The 18,900-nt window shown below is 41.4% G+C and overlaps 3 protein-coding genes across 3 annotated transcripts in view; 2 read left to right on the top strand and 1 right to left on the bottom strand.

Annotated features, from left to right (window-relative positions):
- The window catches only part of LOC134664298 (uncharacterized), a 184,378-nt gene that overhangs the window by 74,425 nt on the left and 91,053 nt on the right, over positions 1-18,900 (top strand). The window lies entirely within an intron of this gene.
- On the bottom strand, positions 4,536-8,221 carry LOC134664281 (heat shock 70 kDa protein cognate 4). The gene is made up of 3 exons (XM_063520836.1): positions 8,060-8,221; positions 7,358-7,562; positions 4,536-6,341 (listed from the first exon to the last, which is right to left on the bottom strand). The coding sequence occupies exons 2-3, from the start codon at positions 7,560-7,562 to the stop codon at positions 4,591-4,593; spliced, it is 1,956 nt and encodes a 651-aa protein (XP_063376906.1). The 5' UTR covers positions 8,060-8,221; the 3' UTR covers positions 4,536-4,590.
- Positions 11,200-18,899, top strand: LOC134664290 (zinc finger protein 75D-like). The gene is made up of 8 exons (XM_063520849.1): positions 11,200-11,582; positions 11,728-12,009; positions 12,679-12,723; positions 12,839-13,015; positions 13,897-14,060; positions 14,417-14,592; positions 15,706-15,858; positions 16,100-18,899. The coding sequence occupies exons 1-8, from the start codon at positions 11,409-11,411 to the stop codon at positions 16,282-16,284; spliced, it is 1,356 nt and encodes a 451-aa protein (XP_063376919.1). The 5' UTR covers positions 11,200-11,408; the 3' UTR covers positions 16,285-18,899.

The raw sequence follows: 18,900 nt of genomic DNA, 5'->3' as shown, positions 1-18,900 counted from the left end.
ACAATACGGTGCTCGTTTCTAACAACTTGTTACGGAGATCTCATTTTGACACGCTTTGAAGATCACTCACGCTATACTATACCTATGTATAGTTGGTGCAATAACTAGTTGTGCCGTTCTTGAGAATTTTCTCAATTTAGTAAGAAGTATGGGAAATATTCTCGAGCGAGAAAATTTCATAAACAAAACGGAGAACGTTCTCAAGAAGGGCACAACTCTAGTCGTGGGATGCACGCTAATCATCGAGGTCGTATCAAAACCGTAGCAAGTTGTCAAATCTGAATTGGACTCCTGTTAATGTGTTAACTAGAATATTCCTCAATTTATTTATATCCAGTCTCATTCTAAACTAAACTGAAATAGATCGGGGCTCGTTCCAATTCAATTTTAATTTTTCCAGCTATTTTCACGGTTAGGGAGCGTGGTTTCTTCTATATTATACGAAAATAGAGTGATATATCAACGGCTTGAGGTTATTCAACTAAAATAGATAGTATATTAGTAATATGTTGTGGATAGTATATTAGTAATATGTTTAGATTTTAAGTTAGGAAATTGCATGTAAATTATTTAAGTAGATTTTAAGATTGACTTTGATTTGTATTTGATGAATAAATATATGACTAAAATAGATATTCATTTTAGTTGTACATCACTATGGTGGTAAATAAGCGTACCGACAATATATTAGCTTCATATAAAATGGTCTGCCACAGGGAGATCCGATTAAAATCCGGACCCGACATCCGACGAGGGGGAACGGGCTTTTAGGGGCGTCAACTAGTTTTCCTCTATATTCTGGAGGTGTCTAGATTTACACGAAAGTACCTAGAGTTTGACCAAGATAAGTCTGCAACGATTTTGATAGCACACGCAGTGCAAGTGTTACTTTATCGAGGTATAATTTTATAGAAGTTTATAGTTTAAAATAACACTTGCACAGCGTGTTGTATAGTACCTATACTATCAAAATCGTTGCAGACTTATCTTAGTCTAACTCTATCTCCATTTATAAAGGGTGTCTAAAATTTAGAATAAGTAGGTAGGCTTAGGAGAAAGAAACTGGGGAACCAACGGGACCTTAAAATTGAAGTTTTTATAAGAACAAAACGCCATTTTACACTTCCTATTCATGCTGAACGTAATAATAGGTAGCTAGCTACTCGTACCTACTTCCGAGCAAAGAACACAGCCATATTGAGGCAAAGAATGCTCAATAAAAGGAGCTAAACCTTCGAGCTAAATAGGCCATTGTGTGAAGGGGCACCTTGGATACATATGGCTGTCTAGCTAGTCCTTATTCAGGTGTGACCTAACGCTACGTCTTACGTAGGCGAACAACGCGCGAACGCGGCGCGGCGCGGCGCGGCGAAATCAATCCTTTGATGCCCATAGAAGTGTCCTACGTAAGCGATCTCGTTGCGAACGCGGTGCGGCGCGATTTGCACGCGAATGTCACGCTACGTCTTACGTAGGCGAACAACGCGCGAACGCGGCGCGGCGCGGCGCGGCGAAATCAATCCTTTGATGCCCATAGAAGTGTCCTACGTAAGCGATCTCGTTGCGAACGCGGTGCGGCGCGATTTGCACGCGAATGTCAGGCGGCGCGGCGCGGCGCGGCGCGGTGGCGGCCGCTTTCGCCGCGCCGCGCCGCGCCGCGTTCGCGCGTTGTTCGCCTACGTAAGACGTAGCGTAAGGCCGAAGATATATAGGCAAGTACCTTTTTCCTACCTAGTAGGTAGGAAAATAGTTATTTGTTTTACAAAACAAGGGGGATATCGAAAACCGGGCAAAGTTGTTGTGTAACCGCTCGTGCTAATATTGATACCCGAGCCGAGTAAGCGAAAGATTCCAAAATTGAACCACGAGCGTAGCGAGTGGTTCGAAAAATGGAATCTTGAGCGTTGCGAGGGTTTCAAAGCACGGAGGTTAAACAAAATTTGCTCCCGAGTGAAACACAAAATTTTTCACCACATCAACCCGAAGCAAATATTAAATGTAAAATATCAAACAAAATCAAATCCAAATGAATGTAATTATTATTAAATATGTATCATCCAAAACGAACATTTAAAAATCAATTCAACCAGAAAACATAAGAAAACAACTCAAAATTTGCATTTGATTACTTTGCCTCACATGTGAATAAAATGCAACTTTGCTATCAGTTTTTGAAGTGCAAAGTAAGCCTCTCCGAGCTGATGTGGTGAAAAGGACATTACTAAACTATAATTATAACAATAAGTAATGTCGATCTTAACTTAAATATAGTTTCATGGCATGTGAGCATTTTTAGGGTTCCGTACCCAAAGGGTAAAACGGGACCCTATTACTAAGACTTCGCTGTCCGTCCGTCCGTCCGTCCGTCTGTCACCAGGCTGTATCTCACGAACCGTGATAGCTAGACAGTTGAAATTTTCACAGATGATGTAGGTATTTCTGTTGCCGCTATAACAACAAATACTAAAAACAGAATAAAATAAAGAATTAAATGGGGCTCCCATACAACAAACGTGATTTTTGACCAAAGTTAAGCAACGTCGGGAGTGGTCAGTACTTGGATGGGTGACCGTTTTTTTTGCTTTTTTTTTGTTATTTTTTTTTGCATTGTGGTACGGAAGTCCGACTCGCACTTGCCCGGTTTTTTTATGGTGTCAATATCAATCCAGTGTCCAAGGGCCGGTACAGACGGACTGCAACTAGTATATATTCGTTTTTCTCGGTAAAACCTCGGAGTTTTGTCCCCCTGGCCGCTAATTTCACGGTCCACAAACCTCAGCTATAAGCCTCATGCGGTTCTTTATCATCCAGAATCACTCGATTTGATAGTTCTTTACACCACTGAAAACACTTGCCTTGCGTCTCTTGAGCTTTCAATTCCCTTGGCGATTTCTACGGGCTCTACGGCCGTTGTCGCCTCACAAGTTTGCTGACCCCTGCTCTAATTAAGAAATTAGGTGTTCGGATGCCCGGATAATGACCCCTCGTGTGTCGGCACGCCACTCATATGATTCGCTACGCTATTCTGAAACAATCTTTATTTTTATTTGTGTATGTTTCATTTCATTTTAGCCGACTTAACTGCACCTTTTCCAACCACACATCGATATTTAAGCAGACTATATCTTAGGTATTATCTAAACTTGGGTACTCATCTTTTATTGTTTACTCAGGTTTACCTACGTGCGAAAACATGATAAGATAGTAATTTCATACATTTTATCGCATCGTGACCGAGTCGGGTCAAAGTCCTTACAAGCGTACGACCTATTATGATCTTGGTAAACCGGTCGTACAGGTAACAAGGCTTCGGTTACCATGAAGAACCTGGCAGGTATTTATTTAGATAAATTATGATTTCTAGAAAAATCGCGTTATTATCATTAGGTATTTGAAATTAGGAATTTTAAAGGCCGAGCCACACCGGCTTGCGTGTGCGTGACGTGCGCATGTGCGTGCGCTAAAATGTTGGAGCCGCACACGCACACGTCGCGCAAGCGGTGTGCCGTCTCTCATAAGGCTACGTTCACACGGCGTCATTTTTCCCGTATACCGTATACGAGATTTTATCGAATATCGTAGTGACAGCAAAATTTGTATGGCAACTCTGAAAATTGTTCACACGGCGTCTATACGAGAAAATCTCGTATTCGAGACATATTTTTTACCGTATACCGTAGGGTCTTGCAACTGGGAATGCGAGATTCTCGAAACGATTTTATCGAATGCGATACTCAGTGGCGCTTACGTTTACGTTGAGTCGTTCACACAGACAAACTGGTTTCTCGTAAACGAGACGCGCGAGGGGGCAGGCAGCCGGCAGTTGTGTTAGAAACGTCGTTAGCAAGGTGGTCTGCTCCAATCTTATTAATAAATTGTCAAAGCTGGCGAAAATAATTAAAAAACACACGTCCATCATTTCTGATGTCTTGAAAAAACGCTTCGAATCTTCTTTGTCGGTGTCAACCTGTTTTTAATGGTGGTGTGGCGGCAGGTAATTGCATCGAATAGAAGCCGTGTGAGCGGCTGTCACGTATACGGAAATACCGTATACGTGAAAAAACCGAATGGATCTTGCGCCGTGTGAACAGACGTCCCGTATACGATAAAACCGTATGCGAGAAAATATCGAATCGAATAGTCGCCGTGTGAACGTAGCCTATGGATCTGTATTCTACAACGCCGCACGCGCACGTCACGCACACGCAGCCGGTGTGCATAGGCCTTAAAACTAAATACGTGCAGTGTCTACGATGACTATACTACGATACAAATTTAAATGAGTTTCTGCTACTAACTGTACATTTCTTATTTTTAAGCGAGAATGTAAGTAGTCTTCATTCACGCATATTCTACGCCATGTATACGCCTAACTAGTTGCTCGTTTTGGCCAACAATTCGTGTCACTAGAACACAACAAAACATAATAGCATACTTACTCTAAAGTAGGGTAGGTACTTCCGATTTGTTATGGAACAAAATGCTGGCAAGATATTTTGGCATTGGAAATTGGAATAAATTGAAACAGTAAATAATTTTCAATCGTTTATTCGACTTCAATTAGCACGGATGGTATTGCGTATGGAATGTTTAGTCGACCTCCTCGATGGTGGGGCCGGCGCCTCCGGGGGCAGCGCCGCCGGCGCCCGGGGCGCCGCCGGGGAAGCCGGGCATGCCGCCGGGCATACCGCCGGGGGCACCACCGGCGCCCTGGTACAGCTTGGTGATGATCGGGTTGCACACACCCTCGAGCTCCTTCTGCTTGTGCTCGTACTCCTCCTTGTCGGCGAGCTGGTTCGAGTCCAGCCATTTGATGGTGTCATTGCATTTGTCGAGGATGGTCTGCTTGTCGGAGTCGGCCAGCTTCTCCTTGAGCTTCTCGTCCTCCATGGTGGACTTCATGTTGAAGCAGTACGACTCCAGGGCGTTCTTGGCCTGGATGGTCTCCTTCTGCTTGTCGTCCTCGCTGCGGTAGCGCTCGGCCTCGTTCACCATGCGCTCGATCTCCTCCTTGGACAGGCGGCCCTTGTCGTTGGTGATGGTGATCTTGTTCTCCTTGTTGGTGGACTTCTCGACGGCGGACACGTTGAGGATGCCGTTGGCGTCGATGTCGAAGGTCACCTCGATTTGAGGGACGCCGCGGGGCGCGGGGGGAATGCCGGTCAGCTCGAACTTTCCGAGCAGGTTGTTGTCCTTGGTCATGGCACGCTCACCCTCAAATACTTGGATGAGCACACCGGGCTGGTTGTCAGAGTAGGTGGTGAAAGTCTGGGTCTGCTTGGTGGGGATGGTGGTGTTGCGCTTGATGAGGGTGGTCATGACGCCTCCGGCGGTCTCGATACCGAGGGACAGCGGGGTGACGTCGAGCAGCAGCAGGTCCTGCACCTCCTCGGACTTGTCTCCGTGGAGGATGGCGGCCTGGACGGCGGCGCCGTAGGCCACGGCCTCGTCGGGATTGATGGACTTGTTGAGCTCCTTGCCGTTGAAGAAGTCCTGAAGCAGCTTCTGGACCTTAGGGATACGGGTGGAGCCTCCGACCAGGACGATGTCGTGGATCTGGGCCTTGTCCATCTTGGCGTCGCGCAGAGACTTCTCTACGGGCTCCATGGTGGAACGGAACAGGTCCGCGTTCAGCTCCTCGAAGCGAGCGCGGGTGATCGAGGTGTAGAAATCGATACCCTCGAACAGGGAGTCAATTTCGATGCTAGCTTGGGTGGAGGAAGAGAGGGTTCGCTTCGCGCGCTCGCAGGCGGTGCGCAGACGACGGAGCGCCCTCTTGTTGGTGGTGAGGTCCTTCTTGTACTTCCTCTTGAACTCCTGCACGAAGTGGGTGACCATGCGGTTGTCAAAGTCCTCTCCACCCAAGTGAGTGTCTCCTGCAGTGGACTTCACTTCGAAGATACCATCCTCGATGGTCAGGATGGACACGTCGAAGGTGCCGCCGCCCAGGTCGAAGATAAGGACGTTGCGTTCGCCGCCGCCCTTCTTGTCTAATCCGTACGCAATCGCAGCAGCAGTCGGTTCGTTGATGATTCGGAGTACATTCAGGCCAGAGATGGTACCCGCATCTTTTGTGGCCTGTCTTTGTGAGTCGTTGAAGTACGCCGGAACCGTGATTACTGCATTCTGCACCGTTTTGCCAAGGTATGCCTCGGCTGTTTCCTTCATCTTGGTGAGCACCATCGAGCTCACCTCCTCGGGGAAGAAGGTCTTATTTTCGCCCTTGTAGCTGACTTGAATCTTTGGCTTGCCACCATCACTGACAACGTCGAAGGGCCAGTGCTTCATGTCTGACTGTACTGTGGCATCTTCAAACTTGCGGCCGATGAGTCGTTTGGCATCTGTAACAAGCAAAGTGCAAAATTTAGTCTACGCACATTTTCAATTACATAAAAAAGTAGCTTTTGATATCCTCAGATTATTTTTATCATTCAATATGTTCAGAGACTCTAGTCTAGTATATTGGGTATCATCATGAAAGTAAAATTAAATTCAAAAATTATTAAGTATCATCGCAACTGCTATAAACCAGAATTAAGTACATTGAGTTTTTGATGAATAACAGGAAATAAACAAGGAAGCGTCTTAAATATTCTATCAATATAACTATAAATAATTGCATCATCTTCCACTTAGTCATCATACACAAACTAGATTCGGTTCAACTATGAGTCATACCCAAAGTGCCAAATTATACTGGAAATTCTTATAATTTCATTATCATTACTAATTTTAAATGAAATCCACCTACATACAACTTTAAACTTTGAAAATGTAGGTGGCAACCATTGTACTTATGGTTAGTGTGGGTTGCTGGGTTGGTAACCTCGGTTAACTACTTTCCTACAGATGCATGATTCATTTACAGACTATGTAGGTAAATTACCATTTTTACAATTCAGGTAACTGTACTTTTCCACAGATTCATGATTCATCTACCAACTAAGTAGGTAAATTACCATTTTCACAATTCAAAGTCGCTAGACAGAGATAATATTATATGCGGTTTGTGGTTAGACTGATAGCATTATCATATCAACATATCCAAAATGGCGGCCAAACACGCGGGAATAACGTGAGGCCCTTTGTTAGGTCTGCGGTCTGCGTCCTAGATTTTCTACATGACCTAGTTCTGCAATGTTCTAGGCTAGATATCGATTTACTTTACTACAAGCATATCTGCGTAGAAACCGGTTTTCATCAGCACTGTAGTTATAGCAGTTTTATAATAATAGCTCAAGATATTAGGTAAGTTAATTTAGTACATGAATCATTGGGATTTAACACAGTAGAATTTAGGGAAAGTAACAGAATATGGAAAATCCGTTAAATCTAACCTTAAAAAAGTTCAACGTACCGAAAATAGTATTGTTGGGGTTCATCGCCACCTGGTTCTTGGCGGCATCTCCGATGAGACGCTCGGTGTCGGTGAAGGCGACGTACGAGGGCGTAGTCCTATTGCCTTGGTCGTTGGCGATGATTTCCACCTTTCCATGTTGGAACACACCCACGCAGGAGTACGTGGTGCCCAAATCGATTCCTACCGCTGGTGCCTTGGCCATCTAAAAAGAAAGTTAAAATATCTATGATGCACTGGTAATGAAATTAGAAAAAAAATCCCCCACGCGCCGCCATAAGCCGACCGGAAAATCGATCGAATGTTCTCGAATGCTTCGCGTGAAAACTTCACCTTTGTTCAGTTTCTAGTTTCCACGGCCAGTTAACGAAAATATAAAATTAGTAATTGAAGGACTTTTCCAAACGTGAGGTCAGAGACCACGTGCTATGTAAATTTGCAGATGGCGTGCCGGATGACAAAGGAATGAAAGGAATAGTGGATAAATGTTAATAAATTATTAAAAATATAAATGAAAATTATATTCAACAACGGGAAATTGCATCGGGTCTTCTTATCATAAGATAAAGTCATGCACGACTCAAGAGGACCGGAGTAAAAATCATGAGGAAGTTACCAATAACCAAATTCAAAATTTCACAAATTCAAAATTTTCCTAATTCATAATGAAATAAACATAAAATAGTAAAGAATAATACTCACTTTGTATAAATTTAACTATAACTTCAGTCGTAGACTTAACTAGTAGATGAACAGCTTAGCAAACGTGCGCGATTGCCGGTTTCTTTTCTTGAAATAATAAAATGGCGGGGATCACGCTCAATAAATTTATATGCGTGCGCCACTCCACTCGACGTCACTGGGATGTTCTGGAATGTTCCGTTCCACGAACCAATAGCATTAATTCCCTCCTGACGCACTGCTGCCTGATTGGTTAAAATTTTACGTCAGTAGAAAATTTGCCGCATGGCGGCATCATGAATAGCGATGCGATCGTCCTGAAATTCTTTATTATCGACATTTATTTTTTCCTTTTTAATACCAGCCAGTCACATCGTTTTTTAGGGTTCCGTACCCAAAGGGTAAAACGGGACCCTATTACTAAGACTTCGCTGTCCGTCCGTCCGTCCGTCCGTCTGTCACCAGGCTGTATCTCACGAACCGTGATAGCTAGACAGTTGAAATTTTCACAGATGATGTATTTCTGTTGCCGCTATAACAACAAATACCAAAAATAGAATAAAATAAAGATTTAAATGGGGCTCCCATACTATAATGGGGATTTAAACGTGATTTTTGACCAAAGTTAAGCAACGTCGGGAGTGGTCAGTACTTGGATGGGTTAACGCTTTTTTTTTTGCTTTTTTTTGTTTTTTTTTGCATTATGGTACTGAACCCTTCGTGCGCGAGTCCGACTCGCACTTGCCCGGTTTTTATAAAGAAACATCACTTCAAATTGTTTTACGTCATTGGAATCTCTTACCACAATATGATTTTGCAATAAAGGGTCAGTAAATCTTAGCAATCTAAACTGTAACGAGCGCATGACTGTGGTCTAATTGTTGTATAAAGAATAGACTTATAATCTTGTAAACCCAATTTCTCAGTAAATATTAACAAAAAAGCTATACTCAGCCCTTTCTTTAGGGTGCTAGTACTAACGTAAGACATAGATAGTATGATTCTCTCTGTCTAAAATGAAATAGGCCCTGGCCAAACTATAGTTTTTGTTTACAATGTATTTACCCTATAAATGAAAAATTAACCTACAAAAACTACAACTATGAATTCACTTACAAAATATAAATTCATGTAAAATGGTGCTTACCTGAATAGAATAGAATTTATTGCATGTCACGAACTAGCTATCAAGGTAGTACATAATATATTATCGGGTTAGTTAAAATGACGCCCTGCAAGGACACAGCAACATATACTACAGATAGCTTAAAACTACTCAACTTAATAATTTTGTTTTAAACATTTAAAATTTCCATTAAATGTTTCAATAAAACTACAGTGATACTTTGTAGGTATTACCAAATATTAAAATTAGTTAAATGAACTAATTTTATAGTTATCGACTCGATGACTTCTTGTATGTTTACATCACTAGTCCAATACAAATGTTCTCGACCTTTTGACACAACGAACATTCTACCCCTCCCTCTCCAACACGTCCACTCGTCTGGAAAAATGTTGCCAGTTTATAATGTTTCCCATAATTCAGGGAAAATATTGGAAATCACGAGAATAGTAAATATTAAAAGGAGACTATTCGCTAGCTAAAGCTTTTAGCGGTCATCCATTAATTACGTCACACGTTTAGGGAGTGGAAAGGGGGTCAAGAAAATGAGACATGTTGTGACATGGGGGAGGAGGGAGTCACAAACATTGTGACGTCATTTTAACTTCATCACTATTCATTCATCAGTAACCGAAAATTAATTTATATTTTATTATTCGCTGTACATTTCAATCATGAGGTTTTGGAAGTAGGTAATTTTCGTTCCTAATTGGTTTTGTGTTGTAAAATTACTAATATTTCTTTCACCAAAAATATTTTTTTATTAAAAAAATAATGCCGGGTTAGTATTGCCGATTTCGTTGAAAACAAAATTGCCTAAAATGTGACGTCACACCAGATGGGGAGGGATTTGCAAAATGTGACCAAGTGTGACAAGGAGGGGGGAGGGATCAAAAAACCTAGAAATTCGTGTGACGTAATTAATGGATGATCCCTTATTAGGATTCATGATTTAACTTATTAAAAGAAGCTTTAATTTACTAACTGAAGATTTACTACTCAGAAGCTAACGAGGTAAAGAAGAGAAGTTAAAGGCCTGTTTTACCCACTAACTAGTGTTTAGTGCGAATTCATTCATTTGCTACTTTAATTTAGTGGCAAATGTAGGAAGTAACTCACACTAAATACTGATTAATGTGTAAACAACGTGTAATAGTCATGAATATACCATACATACATGTGATACATGATATCAAAGTGATTCAGTAAGTAATCGATTTTTGTACTAAGTACATCGTTGTTCTCGAGAATCTCGAGGGAATGCAAGGGCGAATCCACGATAAACCCCACAACCGTGTGAGTCAAGTGAGGGTACAGAATAGTAGAACAACGAGTAGAACAGGAAGTAATACTAATAATTTAAGCTGAACAAAGATGGCGCTTCAATCGAACGTGTACCAATTGACTGACTAGTTATTTACGGTGCTGTACACACAGCACAGATCGGTCTTTGCAGCAGTTCCTTGTGGATTGGGGTGTCAGCCAATAATTATACGGTTTTAAAGGATTTGAGATTCTGTTATTAAATTAAGGATATTATTTGTGCAAGTCTGGCAACATTTGTCTTGTATGTTTTAGTGATAGTGACATCTATCGGCCTAGTTAACGAATAGTATTTTTCATTGTGCAATAATGATATTATTTTGAGGAAAACATGTTGTTATTTAATTTCCTTTACAAAAATAATAAAACATTTCTTTTTATATTCGTATAAATATAGATAGGTATGATAATTGAGTTATTTCCATGGTCTCATAACAAAGTTGTAAAAAAACTTTTCAGAGAGCGTTCGAATTCTTTACATACACAAATAACCATAATTATGTCACAAAAGTATCATCTTCAAAGCATTGTGATGGCAATTGAAACGGTTTTTTCTAGTAAATCATGCTATTTCGAATTATTTCATCATTTTGATAATTTACATAATGACGGTTTTTCCAACAACTTTTTTTTTCTTAAAAAGTATCTGAACGTTCCCAATCTTATATTGGGGTCGGATGGGCCAAAATGTCAAAGTTGTCAAACAAAACATCGGATTCTGGCTGATATTGCTGATAATTTCGCATTTTAAGCCCAAAAACAAATCGAATACATGACTTAAACCTCGTAATCTTCTTCTAGCGTTCTGTACTAAAGTTCCATAACGTCGGAGCGTCGTAGCGGTCGCGTGATCGCCGTGATGAGCGCTCGTAGAAGAGTCATACTCTTATTGTTTGTTAATCGTATTTTGTGACAGTGGAAATGATTCGCACGTACAAACGGAAGCCGCTGGAGTGCCGGTACATCGAGGGCGTGATGGGGCTGTGCCGGCTGTGCCTCGGGACCGCTGAGTCGGCCGTGCCGATATTTACTGAAGACCCCGATAATATCTGCTCCACGCTAGCTATGAGGATTATGATCTGTGTCGGTTTGGATGTTAGTAATATAGTACACACACATACACATACATTTGCTTACTTTCTTCTTCTGCTTTGCTGCTGCTTAACTTTATTTCTGAAAAATTGTCCTGTAATATTTATTTATTTATTACTTATCGAAATCTCATTGTCCAAATTTGCAGGTGAAACGCGATGACAACCTCCCTAACCTGGTTTGTGTAACCTGCTACAAAGATCTAGAACACTACTACGCTTTCCGGAAGAAATGTGAACTGTCATATCACAGATTGAAGTCGCATCTCCAAGCTTCTCGCAACCGGCAACCAACTGAAACTGTTACGGAGAATGAAGAGACATTGAAAGAGATGATTAGTCAGGACGAGAATATGAACATCAATGAGTTTGGGTTGGAGATCGGTGAGGAGTCTGACAGCAAGGTGGAGCCGGAGTCCGTGATAAGTGATGTGAGTATTCTTTGGAAACATACAAAATGTAACACAATACAAAGTGCATAGTTCCTCTATAGTCGCCATCAGATATTTCCGGGCACCCAAAGTGCTCACAAATGTATGAACTGATCTCTATTGTCAAGGTGTTAGAGTGTGTGTTTGGATATTCTTGAGCACCTCGGCCGCTCATCCAGAATTCGTGATGTGAGTATTCTTTAGAAACAAAATGAAATGAAACAACTTCAGAGCGTAGTTTCAACACAAAATACATTTTACTCCTTCGTAAACAACTCGTAAGAGGATAGTGGATTTCTGCTTCTCCAACATAGTCCCCATTTATCTTCCTGGATATTGATATTATAATACAGTTTGATGTAATGAAGATTGTTTAAAATTATGATGATTTGTGTATGTTTTCCATTATGTCAATATCCAGGGACAAAAATGGGAACTATGGATATAGGGAGACACTGTTTGTAGAGAATTACATATATCATTGTCTGGGTACCCACAATGCAAGCCTTCTTGAGCTTGCCGGGGGACTTAGTCAATGTGTGTAAGAATGTCCCTATAATATTCACATTATTACTTGTAGAGCCAACCAACGAACATACTTTTCTTACTGATTTGATTTAAAGAAACTGAACAGTTCCGTAAATTTTACTCTCTATCAAATATTTACAGGTGCAACCAGCAGATTCTATTCAGCAAAATACAGAAGTTCCTCAGGTTTGTCTATTTTTTTGCTTTTTACCAGGAATCAGGTTCTACTTTCCTTGATTTTCGTAATAAAATATACCTTTTTCTTTCTCGTGTATTTAATACCTCTATTGTATTATTTCAGGAAGAGTACCGAGTAATGCAACCTGGCGAACTAAACACACTGATAACATCAGTCCTTGTGAAACTTGGCATCCTATCGCAGCGCGATGAACAGCTGTCAGTGCTTAGATCAGATGTGTCGAGGTTACAACTCGAAGCCGGAGATGGGGCAGTGGTTAGAATGGAGTTAGTCGAAGAGGTATAGTAGGACTAGTAGGCATACTCAAACACACTGATAACACATCTTTGGGTGCGGAACCCTAAAAAAAAGGTGTTTCGAATCTGACACTTAATGTAAATAGCTCCATACCTTATGCAGTAACTCTGGTTGTTGGCGGGTCTATGCATGAGGAATTTCGTGTATTGACCCGCCTGTTCCTATCTCTATCGCACGCGCGAATTTATATTGTTACCCCGCCTCAGTCAATGACACTTTGCGAGCGGGACAGACATATAATTATGCGCGTGTGACTGTGATAGAAATAGGAACAGGTGAGTCAATGTACGAATATCCCCGCGCTAAGGCCGGGGTCGTTTTCACCCGCCGCCCGCGGCGTCCGAATGGTATGTTCGGGAATGCTCGGGAGTGGTCGTTTTCGACCGCCGCGTGCGGCGTCCCGACGACCACTCCCAAGCATTCCTGAGCATACCATTCAGACGCCGCGGGCGGCGGGCCGCTGTTGGCCGCGGGCGGCGGGTGAAAACGACCCCGGCCTAAGCGTTTTTTCTCCACTAACTAAAAGATGAGTAAAGTCCAAAATATAAGCACTTGGGTGAATCAACTTTTTCTTGTCGCTAGTTGCCATGGTTACGGTCTCTTGGGTCACTCCTAAAATACTAGTTTTTTCGTATTTAAATGAACCAAACTTGAATTTGTTGGTAATAAGGACTTTCCATTATGGGACACCTCCTAAGCACGTTTGTAGAACATGGTACAGCAGTTCTTCTAACAAACTATGCTACTATTGTGTCCTGGCTGATGGGACAGAATAACAACAAGAAATAGTTGATCGACCCACTTAAACCCTAGTCTTATTATGTAATTTCTAACAAGTTTTATTCATGTGTATTTATTTTTAGGATGATGAGTTGGAAGCAGACACACAGGATTATTTAATAGAAATATCCGAGGCTCCTGTCCCGGTGGAGGCTCCGAAAGCAACCAAGACAGGTTTCCAGCGGCAGGCTAAGCTTATAGAACCAAAACCTAGTTTTGTTGAAGCGAAGCAAAAGACCAGCAAGATGTAAGTTTGACCGTATAGCTTTTGATATATTTTGTAGAAATTTCTGAGACTGTCCTTGTGAAAGCTGTGGCAATTAAAAAAACCGATCAAGTGCGAATCGGACTCGCGCCCGAAGGGTTCCTTACCATTACGCAAAAAACGGCCAAAAAATTACGTCGTATATTGTTATAGCGGCAAAAGAAATACATCATCTTTGAAATTTTCCACCTTCTAGCAATCACGGTTCATGAGATACAGCCTGGTGGCAGACAGACAGACAGTGGAGTCTTATTAATAGGGTCCTTTGGATACGGAACCCTAAAAAGGGACGGAGTTATCTCGGTCTCAGGTCTGACCCTAGTAACCTTTCTCCGCAGCCACACAAACATCGGCGCCATGGGGTGTTCAACCTGCGGCCGCGTGCTGGCGTCCCGCTCCGCGCTGCTGCGCCACGCGCGCACGCACTCCGGCGAGCGGCCCTTCGCCTGCCCGCGCTGCGACCGCTGCTTCGCCCAGAAGGAGGTCATGCACCGACACATGCTGGTACATGAAGGTAATACCGGTGGGGAGACACTCCTGACTTCGGGCAGGCGTGGCTCGCTCTGCGATTTCGTCACTTTTTGGTGTTTGCCATAAGCCGCGCGTGGCGCTGTCGCCACCTAGCGGCCATATCTGTGCTGATCGTGACCGACGCGTTTTGTTCGAGAGTGAGTCTTCTGTACCTAGTACTATTATTTATTCTGTGCTTCGGGTAAACTCTGCTCCGAGCATTGCTGCGAGTAATTTTTTTTTTGTGGGTTATGCCCTGCAATTTTGCACAGGGTGAATTTGCCAATGTCGGTGTTGACTTTCAGCGATTGCTGCGAGTAATTATTAGGATTGGCACCACTTGACATCCTTTTGCGTGCACGACCATAGATAAGATAATCACTTGAATTTTGACAACCCTAAATAGCCGAAAGGGATAGCATGATTCGACCCTGAAACGCTGTCAAACTTCGGTTTTGTAGGAAGTGTCCTTCCTGTACGGTAGTACTATTATTTAATTTGTATTCTGTGGTTATACCCACCCTAATATAAATAAATAATAAATATGGGGGGACATCTTACACAGATCAACCTAGCCCCAAACTAAGCAAAGCTTGTACTATGAGTTCTATGGGTGTTGTATATGGCTCCTAATTTGACTTTTCTGAACACGAATTTTAAAACTAGTAGCTCTATGAGCTGTAGATTTCTCAAAAATTCATGGTCTCTCGTTACGCCGTCTCAAAAAAAAATGTAAACAGGATCAACAAAAAAATCCATATTATTTAAAAAAAAAATATTTTTGAAAATTGGTTAAAATGTACACATTTTCATGTCTTACGATTGTTCCACACTCCAATGTCCAATGATTGAAAAATTTAAAAGAACTTCTGAGGTTTGAGGGTCTAACGCTACGTCTTACGTAGGCGAACAACGCGCGAACGCGGCGCGGCGCCGCCTGACATTCGCGTGCAAATCGCGCCGCACCGCGTTCGCAACGAGATCGCTTACGTAGGACACTTCTATGGGCATCAAAGGATTGATTTCGCCGCGCCGCGCCGCGCCGCGTTCGCGCGTTGTTCGCCTACGTGAGACGTAGCGTAATGAAATGAATATATTTTTTTTTCTTTGTCAATAGCGGTGCGTCCCCATAAGTGCTCATCGTGCAACAAGAGCTTCACTCAACGCAACGCTTTACATTTACACGAGCGCTCACACCTCCCCCCACACGAGAGGGCGCTAGCGTTGCACAGCTGCCCTCACTGTCCCAAACTGTTCCTGTATTCTTCAGGTAATTATACGAAACAGGTCAACTAACCTATGTTATGGCGGTCAGCAAAATATAATGACAGCGGTGGTGGTCACACCTCCGCGAGCGGGCACGAGAGGGCGCTGGCGCTGCATAGCTACCGTCACTGTCCCAAACTGTTCCTGTATTCTTCAGGTAATTATAGAAAACAGGCCAACTAATCTATGTTGACAGCGGTGCGTCCACACAAGTGCTCAACATAAAAAAAAACATTTTTTTCCAGGTCTATCGCGCCATATGATGACTCACTCCGGCCGCGTGTATGTCTGCGGCGCTTGTCGACGACAATTCGCTGACAAAAGTTCAGTTCTGCGCCACCACAGAGCCAGACACGCGCATCTAGAGGAACCCGACGAACCCGAGTGCGTAGAAACTGAGAATGCACCCACTGAAGATGAAAACACATAGCGGCATTAGCGGCAATAATTATATTGTGACAGGTATGCGTAAGATTAGGTAACCCGACGAACCCGATGGTGTAGAAACTGAGAACACTTTTAATGTAGACAAAAATAAAAATACATAACGGGGCGAAGGTTCTGTGTCGCCATAGGGCTCAACGCGTGCATCCAGATTAACCCGACGAACCCGATGGTGTAGAATGAGACTGACAACACGCCCAATGAACACGAAAATACATAGCGGAGCGTGTATTCTGTCACCTTAGAGCTCGACGCGTGCAACAAGAGGAACCCGCGTGCGTAGACATTGAAAATGCGGCCATTGAAGATAAAAATATATAGTGGAGCGACTGGGGCTTGTGTTCTACGTTCGAACCCGAGTGTGTAGAAACATAAAGCGAGTCGTCTGAACACGAAAATACATAGTAGAGCGTCACCACATGCGCATTGCCTAACAACTATTTAGACGGTTGTTGAGGTTGGTTTTTTTACAAAAGGTAGCTTAGTCTGTGACTAAAATATTAATATAGTCAAAATATTATATTTATAGTATTTTAAATTTACTGAACATAGGTAATAAAAATCATTCGGACACCTAAACCTTCAACCGCACTTTAGTACATTTTACAAACTATTTTAATTAAATGTCTTATTGGCGGTAACGGTTATTTTAAATTAAATTTAATATTTATTACTGACTTTTAGCTGATCTCGGATAAAATATAGATAGAGATCGTACTTAGGACTTACGAAGGAGTTTTACAACTAATGGAATAATTGTATTTAGGTTTAAAGGAATTGTATTTTCACCGCACCAGCTCGGAAAGGCTTACTTTGCACTTCAAGAACTGATAGCAAAGTTGCATTTTATTCATATGTGAGGCAAAGTAATCAAATGCAAATTATGAGTTGTTTTCTTATGTTTGCTGGTTGAATTTACTTTTAACTGATGATTTTGGATTAATAACTATTTAATAACATTCATTTGGATTTGATTTGGTTTCATTTTGTTTGATATTTTACATTTAATATTTGTGAAATGTGTGTTGGTGTGGTGAAAAATTTTGTGTTTCACTCGGGGGCAAATTTTATTTAACCCTCGTGCTTTGAAACCCTCGCAACGCTCAAGATTCCATATTTCGAACCACTCGCTACGCCCGTGGTTCAATTTTGGAATCTTTCGTTTGCTCGGGTATCAATATTAGCACGAGCGGTTAAACAACAACTTTGCCCCCTTGTAAAACAAATAACTATTATTTAATAACATTTCATGTGATACTTAATGAAAGATAATTTAGGCCTGATTAGGTATAGCCATCACATGTTACATTTCTATTGTAAAAAAACCATAATGAAATGGCTCATAACTCAGGCTTTTATATCTTAATTATTGGCAAAAAATACAATAATTGCACAGCGAATTATGTAAAATGTGTCAATATTGATGAATTACATTATTTATAAGTTGATATGTAAGATAAGACTGAATATAAATTTCTTTATTTTTGTTTCTAGTAGAGCCTTTATACTTAATTATGTTTAACATATAATAAATAAGCACCACACTTAGCAATACAAAAAATTTTGGGCCCATTCAATTTAGGTATTTCTGTATCTATACCTATAGATTCCTCGTAACGATCGGTCAGATCGGAGACGGACCATAAGTTGTGTTTTATGTGCCAGAGAAAATGACTTAGCAGATGCCGATGTTGCTCAGCCACTTCTGCTGACTGTATATAGGTTGGGTTGTATATATTAATTTGTACTGTTACTTGTATTAATATTTAGGAATATGTGGCAGATGTGACTTGTGCTATTGCAAAGTACAGTCAAGAACAGAGCTATGAATACAGGCAAAGTGTCAAAAATCAAAGTATACAGTACTTTATTGCCTGTACATTAAGGTCGTGTATACATATTTTTGGCACTTTGCCTGTATTCATAGCTCTGTTGTTGACTGTACACAAAATGTCATACTCGTACAAATGTAACGAATAATATGTATTATGAAATTTGCTTTGAAAAGGCATGTCTACATATATCTATGTGCAAAGAACAAGCGCGTCCCTTGCGCTATACATACATAACAAACACGTTGATTATTTTGAGGTGACAAATTTATTTATTTCCTTTCTCTTTCTCCACAAACATTTTGCACATAGCAAATTATTATTAGTAGATTTTTCATTTATTGTTAGTATACAACTAGGTCGGGTAGTTAAATCTAGTCAAATTTGTTTTTCTTTATACATGTCTTTGTATGTCTTTTATGTACAAAGTACTGGGTATTTATCCAGCTAAATATTACTGTTTGTTGATAAATAATTATTAACAGTAGTATGAAGTAACAACATTATAATGTAATGTGAAAATAAATATTCTATACTAATCTTAGCCGACAGTTTCCTATTTAAAGGAGCCCATAGATTACCAGTTCGCCGGACGATATCAGCCTGTCAGTTAAACCTGAAAGGTGATAGTTCCGAACAACTGACAGGCTGATATCGTCCGGCGAACTGGTTATCTGTGGGCCCCTTAAAGTGTTTCGTTGCTTTCAATGGAATCACTACTATATTAACATAAGTGTAGGTATATGGTATTATGGTATATAAGTCTCACT

The sequence above is a fragment of the Cydia fagiglandana genome, chromosome 5 (genome assembly GCF_963556715.1).
Source record: "Cydia fagiglandana chromosome 5, ilCydFagi1.1, whole genome shotgun sequence".
In the NCBI taxonomy this organism is placed as follows: domain Eukaryota; kingdom Metazoa; phylum Arthropoda; class Insecta; order Lepidoptera; family Tortricidae; genus Cydia; species Cydia fagiglandana.
This window is presented reverse-complemented; position numbering and strand designations above follow the sequence as displayed.

Coding starts and splice junctions, on each gene's coding strand:
- LOC134664281 (XM_063520836.1), bottom strand. CDS start 7,562: ATGGCCAAGGCACCAGCGGTAGGAATCGATTTGGGCACCACGTACTCC. Junction 6,342..7,357: donor CCCCAACAATACTATTTTCG/GTACGTTGAACT, acceptor TGCTTGTTACAG/ATGCCAAACGACTCATCGGC.
- LOC134664290 (XM_063520849.1), top strand. CDS start 11,409: ATGATTCGCACGTACAAACGGAAGCCGCTGGAGTGCCGGTACATCGAG. Junction 11,583..11,727: donor TGATCTGTGTCGGTTTGGAT/GTTAGTAATATA, acceptor CCAAATTTGCAG/GTGAAACGCGATGACAACCT. Junction 14,061..14,416: donor AAGCAAAAGACCAGCAAGAT/GTAAGTTTGACC, acceptor CTTTCTCCGCAG/CCACACAAACATCGGCGCCA.